This window comes from Lissotriton vulgaris, unplaced genomic scaffold, assembly GCF_964263255.1.
Source record: "Lissotriton vulgaris unplaced genomic scaffold, aLisVul1.2 SCAFFOLD_3912, whole genome shotgun sequence".
In the NCBI taxonomy this organism is placed as follows: domain Eukaryota; kingdom Metazoa; phylum Chordata; class Amphibia; order Caudata; family Salamandridae; genus Lissotriton; species Lissotriton vulgaris.
In genome coordinates this window covers 108,803-133,476 of record NW_028252817.1, presented here as the reverse complement: position 1 = coordinate 133,476, position 24,674 = coordinate 108,803, and the positions used below count along the sequence as shown (strand labels likewise).

Genomic DNA, 24,674 nt, shown 5'->3' with positions numbered 1-24,674 from the left:
CCTAATCTGGAGAAGCACAAACTCAGGATTTAATACATAATACAGTGGTCTGAGTTGGCTCTACTAACAAAAAGATCTCTGTGATGAAAGCAGTAATCCACTCAGCTACCTACATAAAATACAATTGTGTGATCTGTATTGTACACCTTGTTTGTAGCAGGCATGTTACCCCTCTGCTCTACTTTATCATGAGTGAAAACTGCTTTCGACAAAACTGACATCTCTCTCCAACCAGCACCTTAATCACAAATATTTATCTTGACAGTTTGTTGTTTGAAATGTGGTGAAAACACAGGGAACTCTGGTAGGGGCTTTAAATCCAGTAAGATATTTCAAAACACAAAATGCCTTTGAGCTCGGCAACAGTATACAAAACGTGATGGAAGGAATGCTTGAATTAATCTCAGCCACTGGTAATTACTCGGGCCACATTCCAATCCATTGTTATTTTGCACACCATGCAGTTTTTATTTAGACCCAGCTATATGAAAGTCCCTTGATTTTTGTATCCAGCCACAAGATTGGATGACTCAATTAGATTAGCTCTATTCTCATAAATGTCATAACAAGTTGAGAGAAGAGAGTTCTCGATCTAGTGTTCTTTCGAAAGCTGCCGATTTGTCTTTTACCCTTACAACAACGTTGCTATCTATAAACTCTTCCATTCCTTGTTGTGCTACAGGGCCAGATCAATTGCCCAATGATTTATTAAAGGCAAACAAAGAAATCTGGGAGCCATACATTATCTTGCTTTCAAAAACAATCTGTATGGAGATTCCATCGTCCTGGAAACTAGCTGAAATTATTACAATATATAAAAAAAATGGGACAGGGCTAACCCTGACAACTTTCATCCAAAAAGTCTGATCGATTCCCTGCCAAAAATGTTTTGCAAACAGGTACGGGCTCGTGTACAGGAGTGGATCAGAGATACAAATATACGTATATATTGGCAGGCAGGCTTTAGACATAATGTGAGTAAACTGGTTCAGATTTCTTGTTTTGTTTGTATGTATTGGTGAGAGATGATCAAAGGATAGGACAAACTTTATGTTGCCTTTGTCGATCTTCGAGTAGCTTTTCATTTAGTCCCTCGAGCAAGACTATGGAATTTTCTTGAAGAGATGGGTGAGCCGGCCCCTTTGCTGGATATTATTGTAAGGCTTTATGCTGACACGTTTGCCCAGGTGAGGTGGGGAGGGATGGGACCTTGACAGACCAGATCTGTATCGATCATGGAGTCCGCCAGGGGTGTGTGTTGGCCCACACCCTTTTTATGTTATATATAAATGGGGTAATTGGCTTCCTAGATCAAGATGGGTGTGATGCCTCTAAGATAGGTAGGCAGGGGGTCCCTGCACTTCTTTATGCGGATGACACCTTGTTAATTTCTAAGCTTAATAGCTCCAAGACCAAACATATGATTTTTAGTAGACAGTTGTAGAATTCTTGCTGGAGGAGGATGCTGGTAGGTGACACCATTTTAGATCTGGTACAGAGCTTTGAGTACCTTGGGATTAAAATGACCAAGAACCCAATCTGGACACCACAGGTGGAAAAAGCCCACGTGTCCTAATTTGACATACAACACATATAGGTAAAATCCACAAGAAAACAATATCTTGAAGGGTAAGTCCAGCATTGGAAATTTACAATGTGAGGGCCTTAGGGGTGGTTCTCTATGGAGCTTAGCTGTGGGGTTACTCTCACATTTAGGGCTTTTCCATAGTGGAGCAACGGTTATTAAGAACCTTAATGAATTTGCCCGCTAGAACACCACTGTCCCTATTTTATTTAGACCTGGGCCAAAAGAAAATTGCTGATAAGATTGAATGTAGAATGCTGACCTTTTGGAAAAAGTTATGGACAATTCCTGTTCTCGAGTCCTACAGTGAGGGTGTTAAAGACCTCTTGGCCTCTGAGTACGCATGAAAATACCCTGAGTCTGCACTTTGAAGGATCTGCTTCATAGACTGAATAGAGATGAGTATTGGACAAACCCTAAAAGCATGTGCATGATTGGTAAGGCCAGTATAAAAGGACTCTTTTGGGAAAATGTGGCGGTTAGCAATGTTAGGATGTGTACGGGTTACCTATTTGTGTCTTTATTTGACCAGAAACCTATAGCCGCCTATTAGGGTACCATTAATAACACTGCTCCTCCACAGGCTAATAAACTGTATATACAATTTAGGTATGGTACCTCACCCATAACATCGTTTACCAGTCAATGGCAACAGACGAAGGGACAAAAAGATGATATGTGTCCATGCTGTGATGAGTGTCCTGAAACACCCATTCATGTTTTGTTTGTCTGTCTCTTATATACAAACAAATATAGGCAAAATGGGTTGTTCCTTTGTGCAAAATGTTGGGAAATAAAGGTCTCATGCAGATGATTATGATGATGATGAAAGTCAGTCTTGACCCTGCTCCAATGGAAACAGTCTATCCAAACTGCAGAGCCATGCCCACATTGAAAAGGAACATAAGCAATCCAGGAACATTTTGTCCTTGTTATGGGCTCATCATTTGGGAAAAGCTTAGTTTTAGTGATACAATGTGCTCAGGACACACGTCTGAGCATACCTGTCCCACTTAGGGCAACATATAAAAGTATACAAAAGTGATGGATGGAATGCTTGAATGAATTTCAGTCACTGGTAACTACACAGGGCCACATCCCAGTCCATCCTTATTTGACACACCATGCCATCTCAGTTTAGACCCAGCTTTATGCAAATCAATGTTGGCCTTGCTCCAATGGGAACAGTCCAGCCTAAATTGCCAAACCGGGTCCTCACTAAACCGGAATACAAGCAACCCAAGACCATTTTTTACATTTCTTATGGGCTCATCAGATGGGTATGATTGGTTCCAGTGAACCAGTGTGCCCAGGACCCATGTTGGGCATAATCATCCCACTTAAGGAAACATACAAATGTATGCAAAAAGTGATGGGTGAAATGCTTGAATTAATAGTGGAGAGGTGTGATGCAGCAGCCAGGGCAGCTGACTTCTGCGCACAGCATTCACGGTTCGATCCCCGGCTTTGGTGGCAGTTCAGCTCAGCACCATGTGACTCTGGGCAATACCCTAGTTGCTTGTATTCTGGTTCAGAAAGGACTTGGCTTGACAGTTTTGACTGGACTTAATTTCCACAATGGCCCCCAGCGCCTTGAGACCTGTAAGGGGTGAGTAGTTTGCGCTTTACAAATACAGATTTACAATCTCAGCCACTGGTAATAACTTGGAGCTGCCTCCCAATCCATGCTTACTTTGCACCCCATGTCACTTCAGTTTAGACCCAACTATACTCAAATCATTCTTGAACATGCTCCAGTAGAAACAGTCCATCCAAAACTTTCAAGCCAAGTCCTTCCTGAACCAGAATACAAGCAACTCAGGAATGGTTGGACCAGTGGAGCAGGGTCAAGTCTGATTTACATATTGCTGGGTCCAAAGTGAGGTGGCATAGGGTGACTTGGTGTTATGTGGGGCAGAGTTCTCAGTGTGTATTATTTATTTATTTTATTTATTTTTGAAACTTGTAAAGCGCGAACAAATGCCCTTGGGCGATTTGGCGCTAAAGATTCCACGCAAGATCAGGACTAAATATTTTACTGATTAAAAAGCCACGTTTTTATCTTTTTGCGAAACTGCAGCAAAGATTGACATGAGCGAATCTGCGGTGGTAAGGTATTCCAAAGGTTGGCTGTTGTCACCACTAAACGTCTATCTCCCCAAGATACAGTCTTGGTGCGTGGTACCACTAGTTGATGAGCTGTTGCCGATCTGAGATGTCTAGTGGGGCAATAGGCAACAAGCGGTTTTATAAGAAACTGAGGACCCTGTTTATGAATAGCCTTATAAGAAAGGCTGAGGGTGTTAAATTTGATGCGATTTTTGATCGCCAGCCAATGGTAGTTTCGAATCACCTGCAAGATAGGTTTAAATTTGGGGGTCCTAGAAAGCAGTCTTGCCGCCGCATTTTGGACTGTCGGCATTTTATTAATGACCCCACATTGTGCATTAGCGAACAGTCCATTGCAGTAGTCCACTGATGACATTACCAGTGTGCTAACTAGTGATTTTCCTGCACTTTCTGGTAGGTATGGAAGAATTTTTTTAATAAGTCTAAGCTTATAAAAGGCTGTTGAAGCAATTTGGTTAGCATGGGAGATTAATTTCAGGTTATCATCAGTCATTATTCCCCAATTCCTAACTCTCGAGACCGGGGTGGGCAAAGGTCCCAATGATGATGGCCACCAAGAACTTGACCAAACCGGGGATAATTTACTGAAGATAACAACCTCCATCTTCTCAGAGTTAAGCTTGAGGCAATTACTGGCCATCCAATCCTTGATGGCCAACATGCCTTCTTGGAAACACTCAGCCACCTTCTCACCGTCGTTGTTTATGGCCAACACCAACTGTGTGTCGTCTGCATAAGAAGTAACGCCCATCCCGTGAGTTTTATTTATTTATTTATTTATTTATTTGTGTACTTATTGAGCGCAGCCTGTCACCCAAAGGGCATCCTGGCGCTTTGAACTTCGGCGGAACATCACTCACTGCTCAGACAATTTTCGGGAACAGATGCGTTTTCAGCGCTTTCCTAAATGGTAGGTAATCCTTGTGGCTTCTCAGAGAGAGAGGCAGGGAGTTCCAAAGTCTGGCCGCCGTAACACTGAATGAGCGGCCACCCATCCTGACTCTCTGGACCTCGGGACCACCAACAAGTTGGCCGAAGATGGCCGAAGGGGCCGAGAGGCAGAGTACCACGCAAACATGTCACAAAGTGGTACTGGGCCCTGTTGGTGTACTGCCTTAAGCACCAAACAAGCAGCCTTATACACCACTTGCAGATGCACCGGGAGCCAATGCAGGTCTCTTAAAGCAAGAGTGGAAGAGCTAGACCTGGCACGCGAAAGAGCCAACTTGGCAGCCATGTTCTGCACCTGTTGTAGCTTCCCCACCAGATTTTTTGGGGCCTCCAGAAGCAGCGCATTGCAGTAATCTAGGCGGCTTAGAATAGTGCTGCGAACTACCTCTGGCCTGGCCTGGGCGGGGAGAAGGGGCAGAACTTTGCGCAACATGCGTAACAGCATCATGCACGTAGAAATGGTTTTGTTTACGTGCAAGTCAAGCTGTAGGTTAGGGCCAAAAATAACCCCCAAGTTGCGAGCTGATTCCGGCGCCGCTACTGGTTCCGGAAAGGCAGTGGGCCAGAAGTTCTCTGGAAGATCCCGCGGAATCCGATCACTGGAGCAGTGGAGCACCTCCATTTTAGAGCTGTTAAATTGGAGGGAGTTGGCCCGAAGCCAATCTGCTGTGGCTGCCATACAGCGATGAAAAGTCTCCAGCGAGACCGCGTTGTTTCCTTCCAGAGAAAAGACCAGCTGGGTGTCATCGGCATAGTTAAAAGCCGAGACACCAAAAGATTTTATAAGCTGGACCAGGGGGCGCAGATACAGATTGAAAAGTATAGGGCTGATGGCCGAGCCCTGTGGGACCCCCTGTCCCACTTTCCGTGACTCAGAGCGGAATGGAGGAAGCAAAACCAGCTGTTGCCGGCTACCCAGATAAGAAGCCAGCCAATCTCTTGCACATCTGTGACCCCGCACTCCTCCAGTCTTCTGATGAGGGTTTGATGGCAAACCGTATCGAACGCGGCCGACATGTCGAGCAGCACTAAAAAGGCTGACCGACCACTGTCGACACGCGTCCGAAGGTTGTCCAGTACGGTAACCAGTGCTGACTCCGTCCCGTGCCCGGGGCGGAAGCCAAACTTTGCCTCGTCAAACCAACCGATGTTCTCTAGAAAGCCTGAGAGCGAGCGGGTCACCCATTTTTCCATGATCTTAATAGGAAATGGGAGCAGGGAGATTGGCCTGTAGTTGGAAAGACAGGCAGGGTCTAACGTTGGCTTCTTAAGCAGTGGAGAAACTACTGCTAGCTTCCAGCAGTCAGGAACCCAGGCCGACTCCAAAGACTGGAGGCAGATGGCGTGCAACGGCGGGAAGAGTTCTGCGTGGAAGACCTTCCAAAATTTGGGAGGTAGTGGGTCGAGCGGAGAGCCCGAGGCAACCGTGTGTGCCAAGCTGCAAAATTCCTCATAAGAGGGACAGGGAAACTGTCTTAGTTGGGGTCGACTGGATAGAATATCCGGAGCTCCCAAGCAAAGACCTAGGTCACTCGAATGGGGTCGACTGGGTGTTCCGTCCGGAGCTCCCAGAATGGGACCAGGTGTGCCCATCTGGGGTCGACTGGATGGACCATCCGGAGCTCCCACTCCAAGCGTACCCTGTGAAGGAGCTGCATCAGTCGGCTGGGGTCGACTGGGTGACCCGTTCGGAGCTCCCGCGCCAGGACAGAGCCCGACTGACCGGGGTCGACTGAGCGGGCTAACCGGAGCTCCCAGACCAGGGCCACGGGCAGAGGGTTTTTTAAGCCCTCTAGGATCTTAGCAGTCTTCTCCTCAAAAGCACCCGCCAGTGCATCGCACAGGGCCTGCGACACCACGACCATGTTGGCCACACAGGCTGGATGAGACAATTTTGAACAGGGCTTGAGATTTATTAGGTGCCTTATTCAAGGTGGACTCCAAAAAGGCCGCCTTTGCCATCTTGATCTGCGCCTTATAGCCCTGCAGTGCGAGCCTAAACGAGGCCTTTGCCGATGGCAAATACTGCTTCCTCCACGCCCGCTCAGCGCGTTTGCAGCTCAGTTTAAGCAGTCGTAACTCTTCCGTATACCAGGGGAAGGCACGGTTCACTCTCCCTCGAGACCTACGAAGAGGCACCAGCTTATCCAACGAGTCAGTGATAGACTGACATAAGGAAAGATAATTTTCCTCCACCGAATTGCCCAGACAAAAGTTGGCTGGTAGTAATGCAGGTGGTGAGGATGACTTAGAGAGACGAGACCAAGGTCTACCCAGTTTTGAACCTCCTACCCCAGCGGCTTCCGCGGGGTAGACCCCTATACCAAGGGAGAAGGTCACCAATGCGTGGTCCGTCCAGCATTGGCTTGAAATATCGTTGACCGCTACTGATTGAGCGTCAGCGAAAATCAGGTCCAAGACATGCCCTCCTCTGTGAGTCGCAGAACCTACCAGTTGCTGCAGCAGTTTTCATAACTCTAGCTAAGTCCGACACATAGATGTTAAAAAGTGTCGGACTTAGGGATGAACCTTGGGGGACTCCACACGGCAGGGTGAGGTCGACTGACTGAAAAGGTCCTACAGTGACTGCCTGTGTTCTTTCCGACAGGAAGGAGGCAAGCACGTTTTTAGCTCTAAGTTCAATGCCCATGGCCGAGTCACGGTCGATCAAGATGGAATGATCGACCGTGTCGAAGGCCGCTGATAGATCTAGCAATATGAGTACAGCGGTGCCTCCCTGATCTCTAATGAGTCTAATGCAGAGGTCTTCAAACTTTTTGATGCTGAGACCCACTTGTAAAACCTTTTTAGGCATAAGGACCCCCTTCCGACAAAAGTTTCTAGAAATTGGTACTCCTCATCATCAACTTTTGACAACCATAAATGCGCCTGTTAAACCTCATCACATCCCTCCATCATTCATCCACCCACACTTTCACACATCCATCCATCCACCCTTTCATCCTTCCATCCATACATTCATCCTTCATCCATCCTTTCATCCTTCCATCCATACATCCATCCTTTACCCATCCACCCTTCCTTCCATCCACCCATCATTCATCCACCCACCTTTTCACACATCCATCCATCATTCATCCATGCAACCTTTTATCCATTCATACATCCATCCACCCTTTCATCTTCCCATCCATACATCCATCCTTCATCCATCCACTCTTTCATCCATCCAATCACCCATCATTCATCCACCCATATTTTTACACATCCATCCATCCATCATTCATCCATCCACCCTTTCATCCATCCATCCTTCATCCGTCCACCCTTTCATTCTTCCATCCATACATCTATCCTTCACCAATCTATCCTTCATCCATCCACCCTTTCATCCTTCCATCAATACATCCATCATTCATCAATCCACCCTTTCATTCATCCATCCACTCATCATTCATCCACCCACCTTTTCACACATCCATCCATCCTTCAGCCTTTCATCCATCAACATCCATCCATCCTTCAGCCTTACATCCATCCATCCACTTATCATTCATCTACCCACCTTTTCTGTGCCTCTCTCATTGGGGGGGATCAGTATCTCACTGAGTCGTTGTCCTTCTTCTTTCCCGCTCATGGGAGGGCATCTCTGTGCCTCCCTTCTGGGGGCGGGGGACGTGTCACGGGACCCACAGCTCCAGGTGCGCAACATCCATTGAACTCAAAGGGCTAAACTACAGCCACTCCCCCAGCCCCTCCCCCAGCTCCCCCCAGCTCGTGTATGTGAGCCCGGCTGAAACTGCTTCAGGGACACACACACAGTCACACCCAAGTACTTGACAGGTCTTTAAAAGACCTTTTACTTGTTTATGAGGCATTGATGTTTTTCACACCTCGGTGTGAATTAGGCCACCGCCGTGAGCACCCTCGATAGTTCAAGTTCAACTTCAAGTTCTAAAATTTGTATAGCGCACTACTCACCCAGAGGGTCTCAAGGCGCTTGAGGGAGGGAGGTGCTTTACTTATCGAATATCCAAGTTTTTAGTTGCTTTCTGAAGGAGAGGTGGTTCTGTGTAAGGCGGAGGTGGGTGGGGAGAGAATTCCAGGTTTTGGCCGCTAAGTAGGAGAAGGATCTTCCCCCCATGGTGGATCTGTGGATGCACGGAATTGCGGCGAGTGCTTGGACGATCGTAGTTGGCGGGAGGGGGTGTAGAAGGATAGTCGCGTGTTGAGGCATTCGGGTCCTAGGTCGTAGAGGGCTTTGTGTGCATGGGTGAGGAGACGGAACATTATTCTCTTGTTGACAGGGAGCCAATGGAGGTCTTTCAGGTGGCCGGAAATGTGAGCTTGCCGAGGGATGTCCAATATGAGTCTGGCTGAGGCGTCTTGGATGCGTTGGAGTTTTTTCTGTAGTTTGGCTGTGGTTCCGGCGTAAAGGGTGTTTCCGTAATCCAGTCGGCTTGTGACCAGTGCGTGGGTGACCGTCTATCTTGTTTCGGTGGGGATCAAACGGAAGATTTTTTTGAGCATGCGTAGCATGTTGAAGCATGATGATGAGACGGAGTTGACTTGTCTGGTCATCGAGAGGGAGGAGTCCAGGATGAAGCCCAGGTTACGTGCGTGGTCCGTAGGTATGGGCGGGTTCCCAGGGCCGGTGGCCAACACGAGTCGTCCCAGGCAGAGGGGATGACCCTAAGATGAGGACTTCCGTTTTGTCCGAGTTTAGTTTTAATCGGCTGTTCTTCATCCACTCGGCTACTTCTTTCATTCCTTCGTGTAAGTTGGTTTCGGCGGTGTTTGGGTCTTTGGTGAGGGAGAGGATCAGCTGGGTGTCGTCTGCGTAGGAGATGATGTTGAGGTTGTGTTGGCGTGCGATGGATGCGAGGGGACTCATGTATACGTTGAAGAGGGTGGGACTGAGTGATGATCCTTGTGGTACGCCGCAGATGACTTCGGTGGCCTCTGATTTAGAAGGGGGGAGGCGGACTCTCTGGGTTCTTCCGGTGAGGAACGAGATGATCCAGTCCAATGCTTTTCCTTGTATTCCGACGTTGCTGAGGCGTTGTATGAGGGTGCTATGACAGACTGTGTCGAAGGCTGCGGAGAGGTCAAGTAAGATGAGAGCAACTGTTTCTCCGTTGTCCAGTAGTGTTCGGATGTCGTCTGTTGCTGCGATGAGGGCGGTTTCGGTGCTGTGTTTGGCTCGGAAGCCGGACTGTGAAGGGTCGAGGGATTTGTTGGATTCGAGGAAGGCGGCGAGCTGACTGTTGACGGCTTTCTCAATGACTTTGGCAGGGAATTAGAGGAGCGAGATGGGACTGTAGTTCTTAAGTTCGGTGGGGTCTGCTGTGGGTTTCTTCAGAAGGGCGCTGAGTTCGGCATGTTTCCAGTTTTCCGGGAAGGTAGCGGAGTTGAAGGAGCAGTTGATGACATCGCAGAGATGGGGTGCGATGATGGAGTCTGCTTTGTTGAAAATGTGGTGGGGACATGGGTCGGTTGGCGATCCTGAGTGGATGGAGTTCATCAGGCAGATGGTATCTTCGGTGGTGATTGGGTTCCAGGCGCAAAGGTTGTTAGAGTACGGTTTTGGTTCAGAGGTGGGTGGAGTGGAATGGTCTTCGGACTGGTTTTCAAAGCTGTAATGTATTTCGGCGATTTTGTTGTGGAAGAATGAGGATAGAGAGTCGCAGAGGTCTTGGGAGGGGGTGATGTCGTTGGTGCCAGCGGTGGGGTTAGTAAATTCTTTGACGATGTTGAATAGTTCCTTGCTGTTTTGGGCATTGTTGTCAAGTCGATCCTTGAATGCTGAATTCTTGGTGGATCAGATCAGTTGGTGGTGTTTGCGGATGGCGTTCTTGAAGGTGGATAGGTTTTCATTGGTTGGGTTTTTTCTCCAGGTTTTCTCGAGAGTACGACAGAACTTCTTGGATTTCTTAAGGTCATCGTTGAACCAGGGTGCTTTTTTGCTACCTTGCTTGATTAGATGGTTTTTCAAGGGTGCCAGTTCGTCGGCGCTGTGGGTGATCCATTGTGTGAGGTTGGTGGCTGCTTGGTTTGGGTCCGATGATTTGGCAGGGGGGTTTGGGTGAAGCGATGCGAAGAGTTGGTCGGTGGTGATTTTGTTCCAATTTCTTCCAGGAATAGGTTGTGGGGGGTTGTGGGTCGTGGACTTTTTGTAGTTGAAGTGAACGCAGCTGTGGTCCGTCCAATGGAGAGCTGTGGTGTGATCGAAGGAGATGTGCTTGCTGGAGGTGAAGATAGGGTCAAGCGTGTGTCCGGCAAAGTGGGTGGGGTGTCAACGAGTTGTTTGAGTCCGAGATTGGCCAGGTTGTCCAGAAGGGTGGTGGTGTTTCTGTCGTTTTTCTTTTCCAGGTGGAAGTTGAGGTCTCCCAGTATAATGTAGTTCTCGGAGGGGAGGGCATGTGGGCTGATGAAGTCAGTGATGTCTTCGCAGAATTGTGTGCGGGGTCCTAGTGGTCTGTAGGTGAGAGTGCCTCTGAGTGTGGTTTTGGGGTCGGTGTGAATCTGGAAGTGAAGGTGTTCGGCGGTAGCGAGGTTATCGTCGGAACTGGTCGTGATGCGGATGGTGTTCTTATGGACAATGACGATGCCTCCTCCTGTTTGGTTGGTGCGATCTTTTCGGATGATCTTGTAGGCGTCCGGGATGGCTATGGCGATGTCGGGCGCTGATGAGGCGTTCATCCATGTTTCTGTAAGGAAGGCGACGTCCGGCAATGTAGTGTCGAGTAGGTTCCAGAGTTCAATGGAGTGTCTGTGGACTAAGCGGGTGTTGAGCAGGATGCACTTTAGGTGGTTAGTGTCGGAGCTCTGTTTGGAGTTTGTGGATTTGGTGTGGGTCCTGGTGCAGTCGAACTCCAGGAGTGGCAGGTGAAGGGTCCATGGGTGTGTCCTGGGGCGGCTTGGTAGCAGTTTGTTAGTCGGCCGGGGTTAAGGGCTGAGAGGGTTGCGGCGTCGTATGTTATGCGGGTGGAGTGGGTTTTGCGGGGGGTAAGGGGTCCGGCGCTGGTCGCGGTCCAGGCGCGGACGGGCGTAGACGGGTTAACCTTTGGCGCACCTTCGGGGTGCATGGGGCGCGACCGCTGCGCGTGAACGCTGCGCGCGAAGGCATCTGTCATATGTGGATAGTGGATTGGGGGAGGGGCGAGGGAGGAGCAGCTGGGCGGCGGGAGCAGGGTGGAGAGCCGGGCAGGGAGGCACAACAACAACAACAAAATGGCAGCAAGCCAAAAGCGAAACAGGATTGGGGCACAATCAGAATAAACGCAATGTAAATGGCAGTGCCACTGGCACAATCAGGCACAAATGAATTCTACAGGCAGCACAGCACAATTGAAAAGATCGTTAAAGCGCACTTTGGCAATTAAAGCGTTAAAGCGCACTTTGGCAATCGAGCGCTACGATATAGTTATAATAAGCAATTAATAAACAATCAGGCAATCTAGCGCTACGATATAATTGTAATAAGCAATCAGGTTATAGCAGTTGTGGGAGCAAGGCGAGGTAGCAGACAGCAGTCTGGCGGTCCCTGGGGGTCGCGCCCCACAGATTGAAGACCGCTGGTCTAATGTCTTCGGTGGCTTTAATGAGAGCAGTTTCGGTACCGTGGAGCTTACGGAACCCGAACTGCTTATCATCCAAAAGATGATGTTTCTCAATAAAGTCAGAGAGTTGTATATTCATAACTCTCTCTGCCACCTTGGCCAAGAAAGGCAGGCTGGCTATAGGTCTATAATTCTTCAGTTCCTCTATATCCAGCTGGGGTTCTTTAAGCAGAGGTTTGAGGAGGGTGTTTTTAAGCATATCTGGATAAATCCCTGTAGTAAACATGGAATTGCAGATATAGGTTATCGCTGGCGCTATTGAGTTAATGATAGTAGAGAAGACTTTAGGAGGGCAGGGGTCCAGAGCTGATCCTGATTTTATCATTTTCATGATATCTGCTATTTGTTGTTCATTGACTTCATTAAATTGCGATAAACAGTGATCAAGGGATTTAATATAGGATAACTGTGTGTTGGAATTGACTTTAGTGGAGAATTCTAAATAGATGTTATTTACATTTTCATAAAAGTAATTGGCCAGAGCATCACACAAGGCTTGTGAGGGAAGGGGGCAGCGTCTGCTGTTCTGCCCGATAGTTGTTTCACTACTTGGTATAATTGTTTGTTAGAATTCTTATCGGATTCAATTTGCTCAATATAAAATTTTCTTTTTTCCTCCATAATCAGCTTTTTATACTTGGCTAGTTCCTCCTTGTAGCGCATTTTTAGATCTATGGTGTAGGTTTTGGGCCAGTGCCTTTCGTGGTTCCTGCATTTCTGTTTCTGTTCTCTGAGAGAGTCCGAGAACCAGGGTGCAGAAGGGGAGGACTGATTTTTAGAGATAGTTTTCTTAGGCACCAGTAAGTTCATAGTTTTACTTATCCAGCTCATGTATTGATCGGTGGCTGTATTTGGATCAATAGAGAAGGTTGGGTAAGTGCTATTTAATAGTGCTGTCAGGTGTGTGTTATTAATGTCTTTCCAGGCCTTAAATGTTCCTTGGCTAATATCAGCCACTTTCTTTATTAGAACGCATTTAATTCATATCTTAAAAATAATAGCATGATCGGCTGACCAAAGGAGCGGAAGAATATCTTGAATGTGAATTTCCTTTAGATTCGAGAATATACCATCCAGCATGTGGCAAGCCTCATGTGTGGGTGAGGTGTTCAGCTGGGAAAGCCCCAGTGTCTCCATATCGGTCAATAAGGTTAGTGTTTCCTTGTGTTCAATATTTTGCAAATGGAAATTAAAGTAACCTAAGATCGTAAAGGAGTCCTCAATCGCTAGAGATTCTAGCATTGTGTTGAGAGTAGACAGAAATTCTGTGACTAGTGATCATCTTATAGGAGAGGAGGAGGGTGGGAGGCAGCCAACAGCTTGTCCGCAACCCTTGCAGTCCACCTAAGATGGCAGATACCCCTCTGCGCTTCCGCGTCAGCGCCTAATCGGCTGCGCAGGGAGCAGGATTGGAGATGCAGCGAGGGACAGGTATAAACAATAATGAATGTGAGGTTAAAATGCAAAGACACAAAAATTAAATTCCAAGCTGGATCTCATCACATGCATAACTCTAAGTAAACCAGTGAATTATGTGGATCACTAAACTGAATGTGTATAATTTTTGCTGAGAGCTTTAAGTGAGTCAGTCGACGCATTATAGAGCTCTGAGCAAGTTTGTTGATTAGCAATCACAGGTTTCTTAGTGACTCTTGGTATTATCCGATAAATAGACCTCAGCACAACTGGGTATTGCAGAAGAGTTATGAGTGACCTCTGGTATTTTCATAATGATACAATTGTAGTGTTTAGTGGAAGGCGAACACTAAACCCCCATAAGCTCACACTGAACATCCTTACAAAGTGACCACTTTATCTTAACTTCAATTTTATGAGTTCAAATGGAAAACTGTCCTTAACATCTTTTTAGGGTATTCCAATGTTCAGAAGCACTCTAAAGCCAAGACTTCCAAGTAGGCCAGAAAAGGTATTTGGATCTCTGTGTAAAGTCTGGTTTGAAGAGGTTGCACTAAAAGAATATTGTGGCAAAAATATCGAGCGACACAATACCAAAAGTTAAGTGCATATTGGAAATGTAAATGTACTAATCCGAACACCACCTTTAAGTACCTTGAAGATATACATCACCAAGGTACATATATGTAGAGTTAGGTATACAACATCTATGCTTGCTTACCTATTGATATTTCAGTTTTGATCATTTGTCCTGGATATTCTGTTCCATTTATATTCTGATTACGATATTCCGGGTACAAACCATTCGCTCAGGGATCATTCTTCAACTCCCAACTTCTAATCATGGCCTAAGTGTTTGGCAATATCTATTTTGAAAATGCTGTTATAAACCTCTCAACAGATGACTCTGGTGATTACCTCCTGCACCATTCCCTACCATGTGGCAAAGCTGGATGCACAAGTACTATGTGGGCATGGTTTGGGCCCATACTTCAAAGTTACAGTATGCCATGACTAAAGTAACACACCACTCTCTGATATCTAAGGCACTTCTTAAGTATACTGACTGACAATGTGTATTGTGGGTTATCATAAAGAAGCTGAGGTCAGCTCTAATATAGGAAACTAGGGAGGATGCCAGGAATCAACGTGCTAATTTATCTTCCTTTACACCCTGACTCATCTACTTTTTTGGTCTCCATATATTTCAAATGCAGGTATCAATCCAAATTGTGTGTTTCCATTCATCTACAAAGGAAAATCCTACCAAAGCTGCACCTTACAAGATTATTCTACCTTGTGGTGTGCCACCACTAGCAACTACGACATTGACAAGCGCTGGGTCGAATGCTATGGCAAAAGTAAGTGTAAAGCATTTTCACATTCTATTGAGTTTTCTTCATGGATCTTAGAATCACCACCTGAATCAAAATTCACCTTGCCTTTTGAAATGTGTCTTGGAGTGTGCAAAAGTAAATACTGGATTGAAGAAACTCTACTGCATGTTCATGATAGGATACAGGGAACAAGGAGGGCACAGGCATCATTATTCTGCACTCCTCTCCCTTAACCAAGGTTTGAGAAGCCTTAGGCGTAAGCACCTGTTCAGTTTCACGTTTTTTACCCAGGTTAAGGCCCTGAAATGCCCTGAAATGTAGATACAGTCCCTCCAGACTTGTTATTTCAAAGCAACAAGTGCCGCATTATCCATGATAAGAAAATCCTAAGGTGTCATATTTCGCCCTGCAGGAGTTCAGGTGCCCAGTGCATCTCTCAAGGGGGTTGTACTAGGGTCTGGCTCAAAATAGACATATTATGAACAAACACGAAACAAGGTAAAAAACAAATGTTGTTGCATAAAATCCAACAGCCCTCAATAAAACAAATAGGAGCACACAGATAACAAGAAAAGTGAGAAGTTCACATTTGGTCCCCCAAGATCAGGTGCCCATTTTACAGCTGATGTATGTTTTTTTATTAAATCTGGTTGGTGTATATATGCATTTGGTGACAGCAATGGTTGTGCCCACTAACCCACTGAATATTGTATACAACAAACTCAAATCAAACAACAACAAAATATTACTGTAAAGTAGCTAAAGGCTTAACAGGTTATTTGTAAATAAGCAATTATCGAGATGGACCTTGATTGACACACTGGAAATTCCCTTTTGTGATCCTGACTTATTATACTCTCTCTATTTTCTTCTAGCGTATTTCAGTTCAAGTACTTAATTTGAATTTATAAAGTTGGAAATCTTACCCCAAGTTGGTGTGCAGGCTTGGAGCTTTTTCAAGGCGTGCAAAAAATAGGTGGATTTTTAGCCATGTGATCAGGCAAAAGTCTGTGAAGGAGCGGTAAGGATCACAGGCCAGTAAAAGGAAACAACATTTTTGGGTCTTGTTTGCACATTGCAGTCAGATCAATTACCAAACTGCATGTCCTCCCTGGTGTGGTGTGCAGGTTCAGATAAGAAGGATTCTCTACCTCACATGCACTGTCTTGCCGGACCTGCATAAGTGGTAAAAGTCAAAATATGCTACAAGGGATTTGATTCAGGCAACAATGGAACTAATTGCCACTCCTGATCGATCATGCTAGACTCAAACATGAAGGGGCACTTTTCTCTAGAAACTATGTAGTGCAGCAAGCCCCCTTGCTGAGCTGTGTGATGGGGAAAGGGTAGGAATGTGCCTTATTTAACATTATACTGCGCATTCCTGTCTTTTCCTTGTGCTGGTGCACAATGTGCTGCCTAGCGCCAACAGAGGCAACATTGCACCATGGTGCAAGGTTGCCTGTGTTGTAAGCAGGATTGTTTTTGTGCAGGAGGCATTTTCCTCTTTCTACGTTTCGTGTAGAAAGACGAACAAATTGGGAGAAATAAAGATATCTCTCCTTGTTATGCCTCACCTAGGAAGGTGTGGCATTTTGATGAATTCCTAGGTCAACCAGTAAATGTAAATCTAGGAATGCATCAAAATCCATGGGTAAATGCGTGGGAACACCCACGCCCAGCCTATGGAACGGCTCCCTGTGGCAGAGTAACGTAACGCAGAGATGTGCTCTGCATTGAGTTACTCTAGATTTATCAAGCAACTCAGGGCCCCCCAAGGTGGCCTTGTTTGACTTGATAAATCGAACTCAGTAGTTACGTCGCTCTTGCACCCGTTATGTCATGCAAGGGCATCGAATTCTTGTATGAATATGCCCTGCAGTTTTCTTGCTTTAATCTAAATTTCATTACAGTTCTTTAACAGTTTTTGCCTGATCATGTGGCTTAAGAATCAGCCTGTTTTTCTCTTGTTAGTTTCTTCTTTTGTTAGTTTCTTCTTTTCCTAGATGACCATAACTTTGCAGCAGTCTGAGATAATAAGTATGGAATAAAACATGTAAAACATTCATTTTTAAAGCAAAATAATAAAAAATACTGCCACTAAAAGCATATCCCCCCCCCCCAAAAAAAAAAGAAAGTAGCAAAGCGTTTGGTGTCTTAAAATCACTCACGTCTAAGTTTTTTTAAAGTTTGAGAGGGAAAAATACATTATTTTCTTCATTACAGTGTGTGGTTGCATAGGTGAGAAATCCATGGTCATTTGTTTAGACGGAACTATGGTTTTCAAAACAACATTTTTATGGAGTTCTTTTTGCAGTGCTTGGTTTCTATCACAGAACCATTACACTTTTTCCACTGAACCAGGCACTTTTCATAGAAAAGGTATTTCATTTTGATATTTCTCCAGCATGAAGTTTTGCCAGTCTCATTTTGTCAGCCTGACTGCCTTCATTTTGGAAATGTGTCAATATAATGGGATTCTATATAAATGAGATCTACTCCTGATAGCAGGAAAAGGTGTAATGGTTCCAGGGGAGAAGCCAAGGACTCTAAAAAGAACTATAATTTGAATTGTAAGAAGTAAAGTTATTTTGAAAGCATTGGTTTGTAGAATGTCAGCGTGGCAAAAGTGGATGGGGATGGTGCAGATGAAATGGGGAGGAGGCAAGCAGGAGGCTGAGCACACAAAGGCAGTAAGGAAAGAATGTATGATGTTACAACGCATACATTTACAACGCATGCACTTACAACATAGTTTTTACATCGCAACATCCACTACAACACATTCCATTACATCGCATGACACTACATAGTATATTAAAAAACCAACTTTACAGCCCATTCCATTACATTGCATGCTACCTTTACAACGCATACCTTTACAACGCTTACCATTACATTGCATTTAAGGTAAGTATTGGATAGTAAAAATTACTTTTCTAACTCCATTGGGTGCATCTGTAGGGTAGGTGTTGGATAGTGTAGGGGTTAAAATGTCTATTTTAACTCCAGAGGTGTCAACAGTAGGGTAAATGTTGGATAGTGTAGGGTTACTATGCCATGTAATGGTATGCGTTGTAATGCCTGTGTTGAAGTGACATGCGATGTAGTGTCATGTGTTGAAATGCTATGCGTTGTAATGCCTGCGTGTAGTGACATGCGTTGTGAGGGATGTTGCGATGTAATGGCTGTGTTGCAAGTGTAGTGCGATGTAATGACTGTGTTGTAAAGGTTGTTTCCAGTAAGGAAAGTGATAGGATTTGGAAAGGAAAACGAAGAAAAAAAATGACAGAGGACTTAGGGGGTTAAGAGGTTTGCCCCCCAGATTAGACAAACCAAAAACCACAAACTGAGGTAAATAATGTACCTACAACAAAGGCTTTCACTGAGTTGATTTGTTTGACTCTTTCTAAGGATTCCTGTGCCAGATGTATGAAGCACTGGTCGAAAATGCTGGTTGCAACTTGCAATGAATATTTTTACGCCCAGTGGGGTATTTTGCAAACTCACCAATGAAATACTGGGTTGGTATTCAAAATACTGAATCATAGTGGGTCACAATTTGACATACTCCATAAATATTAATGAGGTAGGTTGCAAATTCCGACCCACTATGATTCACAGTCATCACATGGATGGTTGCATTGGGGTCAGCAGACCACCATGTCTGTGATTGCTTTTAAATAAAGCAATCATTATTTTTTAATTACAAATGTTACATTTTAACTAACATTATGTTTTTTCAGCATTCAAAAGAAGAGGGGTCCCTTCAGGACTCCTTCCCATTTGTGAATGGATTACCTCTATTTTTGTGCAATCTGTAGAGTATTCATGGTAGGTGACAGCATTTCAATGGCAAAATATGAACATATCCCATTTTAAATCAGTATTTGAAAGGATGCATTAAACATCCTGTTATAATCGAATTAAATAGACTGAAGACTCTATGAACCCTTAATATTGAATGTGACTCCCTTCCCCGCCAACTCAAGGCCAACTGCCAGGAGTCAATCGCCAGGCTCTCCCGGTAACTACCAAAAGCTCTGAACAGTGGCAAGAATAACATTGCATGCCACAACACAGCATGACATATTTGAGCACAAGATTACAACACATCCCCATCCAAAAATGATTCAGTAAACCCAAATTGCTATTTGGTAATGTGTTCAGGAATCACAATTTGGGTTTGGTAAATACAGTTGCAAATGTGCCCATTTTCACACTTTTTACCAAAGCAAAAGGCATCATACATGTAGCCTCAATTTATTTATTCCTTGTCCAGTTGCGCTGGACAATGGCGATGGGATATACATGGCTACTAGTTAGAATGTAGTCTGCTTGCCCCCACTAGTTGAAAATGCCACTGCAAGGCTAGCCACTTGTCTGAATAAAAGAGAACACATAATGCCTGTTCAAATACATTATAAGTGAGCATTACAAAATACTTCTCACTTTCTTGTGTGCACATTCAAGTGGTAAATTCCAAAACAGAAACAGCAAAGTATGGGGACAGAGCATTCTCCCATAAAGCATGCATGATTTTAATCCACTTTTTTGCGCTGTCAGTCCACGTTCTTTGCGCTCGTCGGTACTTAGAAAGACCTAACAACCACGATGCGCTTTAATGAGACATTGAACCACGATGCGCTTTAAATTAATATGTAAAGAAAAAGCAAAGGCAACAGAACCATTGCTGCTGTCACATTAATTGACACATCCTGTGAAGTTCAGATGTGTTTCTTCCACTATTTTGCAGAATAAATGTAATTGTTATAATAATATATATTCAATAGTGGTTTAAAGAGATTATTCACTTCTGCTGTGTTTATCCAAACTTGTAATTGGACTTAACTAGATTGAAGTTAGGACACAATGACAGAATGTTTTTCTCTTACAGGTTGCAATTAACTTAAAGGTCTCTGAAACTACGCAAGACCACTGGGTATAACTGTGAGTTGTACCATCTGTTGCAATATTCCACAGGTTAGGGTGCGCCTTAGTGTGTGCACACCGCCATTGGATTTTTTAAGGTTCCTGACGAATGCTTTGCTAATAGCACGTTTAAGCAGAAACATGTTGACCACCTCTTAACACAAATTCTGGATGCCACCAGCCACTTTATAGGACTGGCTTACATCCATTCCACGTTTTTATTAGTATTTGGGCAGCCTTTAATAAATCATTGGACAGGCCAGTCCCAAACACTTTTTAATCATCACTTTCACATCTCACTACCTATGCATATACGCATCTAACATCCTGCTCCGCTGTAAGTCAGGGGTGGAAGCACACCAGGTATGCATTTAGCTTCTATGGTGGAACCCTATGATGAAGCATGTCACCGACCAGGTCGGTGAGTGAGGGTTCTTTTAAAAAACACTTTTTGTGCCTTTTCTCTTTAATTGTTTAGAGCAATTACTCTTTAGTTGTCTCTGAGTCACTCTTTTGTTGTTTAATACTAGTTGACAGTGCATTCTAAACAGCTGACACCAGATACTAGAATACCCTTATATTCTCTCTACATGTTTGAACAACATATTGCACAAATGCAGAATAGAGTAATTCAATTTGAGAAGAGGGCATTTCACCAAAATGTGCAATGTGGGATGGCTTCAATATTAGGCTATCCTGTGGAGTTTTGAAACTAATGTCCCAAGGCTAGCCAGGGAGATATGGCTTAGTTGAACTGCAGAGCTTAGTTCTCTTACATATATTACACTGCAAACCATAGTGAAAAACAAGGTTTCATCATATTTACATCCAGAAAAAGGGAATTTCCTGATAGAAAAACAGTCCTAACATCTACACTTCTCTAAATAAATCACTTGTCTTTACCCACATTTTCTCAAAAATCTTCAAACTATGCCTAAATAGAACACAGTTTTTCTCTATGCAGAATGCTGGCTCTCTATATAGTGTGCTAAAAAGAAGTACCATGTGTAGGAGTCCAGTGGGTCCCAAACTGGTTTAAAGAGGCTTAAGTAGATAATACTAATGCTCTCTTTTGTGTTACGTTGGGCAAGCAGATACGCTTATCAGATGGTAGTGCTAAGCATTTGTTGTACTCACAGATGTAGTAAATGACACACACATTCAAAGAATAAATCTGAGACTAAATTAGAAAAATAATACTTCTTTAAAAGTATTTTGTAAAACCAAGAACATTGTTCAAAAAGATGTACTGTTTTAATTATCATTTTTTAAAGGTAAAACATTATTTCAAAGTCATGTGTCTTTACGGACAATGCAATCCTGTGTGAATACAAGGCATGCATGCATAAAAGTAAGTACAGTCGCTCACCTGGAAACAAGCTGCACAGGGGACTTGTAGGCAGGTCCAAGAGGACCCAAATGGAATCTTGGGTGGCAAGGGCCTTTAGAACAAGGAATCACAGTGGTTCATTGGTACCCAAGCCAGGAGGGCGGTGTGCAGAGCAAGTAGGTTGGTTGAGCTAGGCCAAGCTCTAAGTGGGTCTCAGTGATGATGACATCCCTCGATGGCTGCTTGGTCATGGAGCAGTAGGGCTTTCCCTGTCGGAGTTGGTTGCAGGGTGTCTGGTACCACAGGCATAAGTGCTGCACAGCCCCGGTCGGATCTGGTGTCTTCACATTTGATAGAGAGAAAAATCTGACCATTCAGAGCACTTGAACTTTTTCCTGTTCATTTGCGGTGTCGGTTGAGGCAAACAACTGCAAGGCGGTGTTATAGACTCTGCTCTTAGGTGCTTGCAGACTGCAAGGGAGTATCTCATCTACTCCAGGAAAGACTGCACACAATTTTCAAAGTTCTGGCAGGCTACTTGATGTTCTGGTAGTTTTCTAGCTTTCAGGGTGAGTCTCTCTGTCGCGATTGTCAAGAGAGTAGCGAGCATGCAGGGTTTTTCCTGAGAAGTTCATAGGGCTTTCTACAGTTCTCACCAGACAGTGACTCTTCTTACTCCTTCTTCTTTTGATCCATCGAATCTGAGTTTTTGGGTTCAGGGGTGCCACCAAAATACTCAATTTAGGGGTGTTAAGGGGAGTGACGGTAGTAGCCAAAGGGCAGCCTACTGTCAGGGTGTCTACACCCTCTACATAAACACTTCCTGTAGGAAGGGGGCATAAACCTGACCCTAGAATACTATTTCAATCCAAAAAAAGAAAGAGACATTTGAAAAGATGGCGTCCACATCAATTAGTCCACCTTAGGGGTGGCACTGGCTTGGTGGAGACATGCTTCCTCATCTTCCAAATTTTTCCACCTGTCTGGACAGGGGGAGGGCACCTCCACTATTTGGAGAGGCTGGGGTCGCATAACAAAGGCGGCACAGCCCTGGAATGCAGGACCTTCGTGGAGGAGGTATGAACACCTCCGTACAGATCAGGCTTTGTTCCTGGCCTCTGAGAGCAATGGCTCTCAACTCAGGAGGTCAGCAACACGTCTGTGGCGGCAGGCTGGTCAAGATCAGTCAGTCAAGCCACTAGTTGTCAGTAGGTTTTCAGGAAGCACCTCTAAGGTACACTCTGGGTGCATTTATTATTAAATTAAACACTGACATCATTGTTTGTTTAATAATACAAGATGTTTGATAAGAAACTTCAGTGCGTACAGTGAAGCCATCCCGTAGCTAGAGAAATCGCAATTACGAGTGTCCAGCCCATGTGCTCAGTATGGCTTCCCTGCACATTTGTGATATTTAAGAATTGACTTAGATTTCACAGGGACACATCCACTCATACAGATAAGTCCACGCAAGGGATAAAGTGCACCCTGTCTTAGGGCTGTAAGGCCTGCTGCATGGATGACTTACCTATACCACATATAGGGCCTAATTACAAGTCTAGTGGTCCTCAGACCGTAAGGCTCATGGTGGGGTGGCAGTGCCACATTACAACCTTGATTGTCATGCCACCCTAGACCGCTGACTCTGCTATGGAGCCGCCATTCCCTGGCAATGGAGCGCAGTAAAGAGGCATCAAAATGCTTGGCAGGACTCTCCTCACCGCCACTGATTTCATGAAGGTCTTTCCTCCATGAAAACAGTGCCTCGCTCCATGTGGATGCATGCAGGGGGGCACAACATGTGACCCCTTGTGCGCATACACCCCTATTTCCAGCACAGTATGGCTTTCAGGTCAATACTGTGCTGGAACTAACCGTGGGCGGTGGACTTTGCTCCACCAGCAGAGTCTGCGGAGATTGTCCCACTCCGCACTCCTCTTGGAGCACAAAGTTTCCACAAGAACTCCGCCATCCACCACGGAGTGGAGTTCACCAGCAGACTCTCAGCTCACCTGTGAAATGTCCTAATTTGGTTGATATCTTGCTTTTCACTGCAACCTTTGTTGGCAATGGCATTCCAGGACTAGCCCGAGATGCACGCATCTACGCATCTGTTGCGGTTGCCGTGAAGACCCTATGGCCATGCCCCCTCTGTACCTCTTTGCACAGCATAGGCCCTGGAACACATCAGCTCCAAGACTCGGTGTGACTACTAGGCTAATGTAGCGGCAAGGCGGGATCCTTTAGGCTTGCAGCCCGGCCCCAAGAGCGAGCTCTCCCAACCATGACCATGCGGTGCGCTGCACACCCAGCTTCCTTGACTTCTGCTCCCATAGTAGTACCTCCCTATCCTCAGAGCCCGAGGCTGGCTGCAGCCTGAGAGCAGGAGACTGGGGCTGCACGGCAGAAGAGGGCTCCAAGGGCAGGCTTCATTCGCCCCCGGTGGCCACCGAGCCATTGCCCTCCCCTGAGGAGCCGGGGCAGTGAGCGAAACAAGAAAATCACCAAGACTACCATGCCAGATGCCACCCCACTACCTCTGCTGATTTTGGAGGTAAGCACAGGTGTGGGATCAAACTCGCTGTATAATTTAACAGATTCACTGGCCGGCGCTGGTGACGTATTTTTTTTTAAACACTCAAATGTTCTTCTGGCATAAGACTGATGCATGCGTGAATGCAGGAATCACAAGTTTAATTCAACTCTTCGACAGGGGTAGAAGTACGTGATATAAATGCAATTGGAACACAGTGGCATTTATGTTTTGTTTGGTTTTCTTTAATGGTGGCAATATAAACCAGATATAGGGCGGAGTGGAACTCAGTCGAATTCCACAGAGTTTTTATGCAACTCTGCAGAATTACACGTAGTGCAACTCTGCGAGCTTCGCCCAGGCTTAGCAGAAACTTCCCTTGATGTTCCCATTGCAGTGCCTATTTTATAGGCACCACCGTGGGAACCCCAAATAATCACCTGCCAAGGACTAAAATAGTAATTATAAGGCAGCCAGTTTTCAAGAGGGTTTGGTGATGCGGTGGCCGGGTGGTGCCGCCGCTGCCCCGTCAAACTCATAATCAGGCCCTTAGTGGTCTGTAGGCCTAGCACACAGGGATGTGTATCCAAGTTTAGTGACAGAATGCACACCTTAATGTTTAACCATCCTTAATGCTCAACGGCAACAATATTTGCTTGCAGACTGAAGCTGTGCCCTGCCCCCACAGGACGGGTGAGAACTTCATACCAAATGTTAGGCTCCATCCACCAGTAGCAAAGCCAATTCGGAAACGATTCAAAAGACTCCATTAATAATTAAATCATCCATTTTAATCCGTTTTTAGTCCATGTTTAATTATATCACTTTCTCTTTGCTTTCTCCATAGACATAAAAGGCTACGTGATTTCCTATTTTT

General features: G+C 45.2%; 1 protein-coding gene across 1 annotated transcript in view; it reads left to right on the top strand.

Moving 5' to 3' along the window:
- Positions 1-24,674, top strand: part of LOC147662007 (uncharacterized) — a 136,450-nt gene that overhangs the window by 33,738 nt on the left and 78,038 nt on the right. Inside the window, exon 2 of the mRNA XM_086951189.1 lies at positions 14,883-15,026. Coding sequence (XP_086807315.1) covers positions 14,883-15,026 — 144 coding nt within the window. The remainder of the gene's footprint in view (positions 1-14,882; positions 15,027-24,674) is intronic.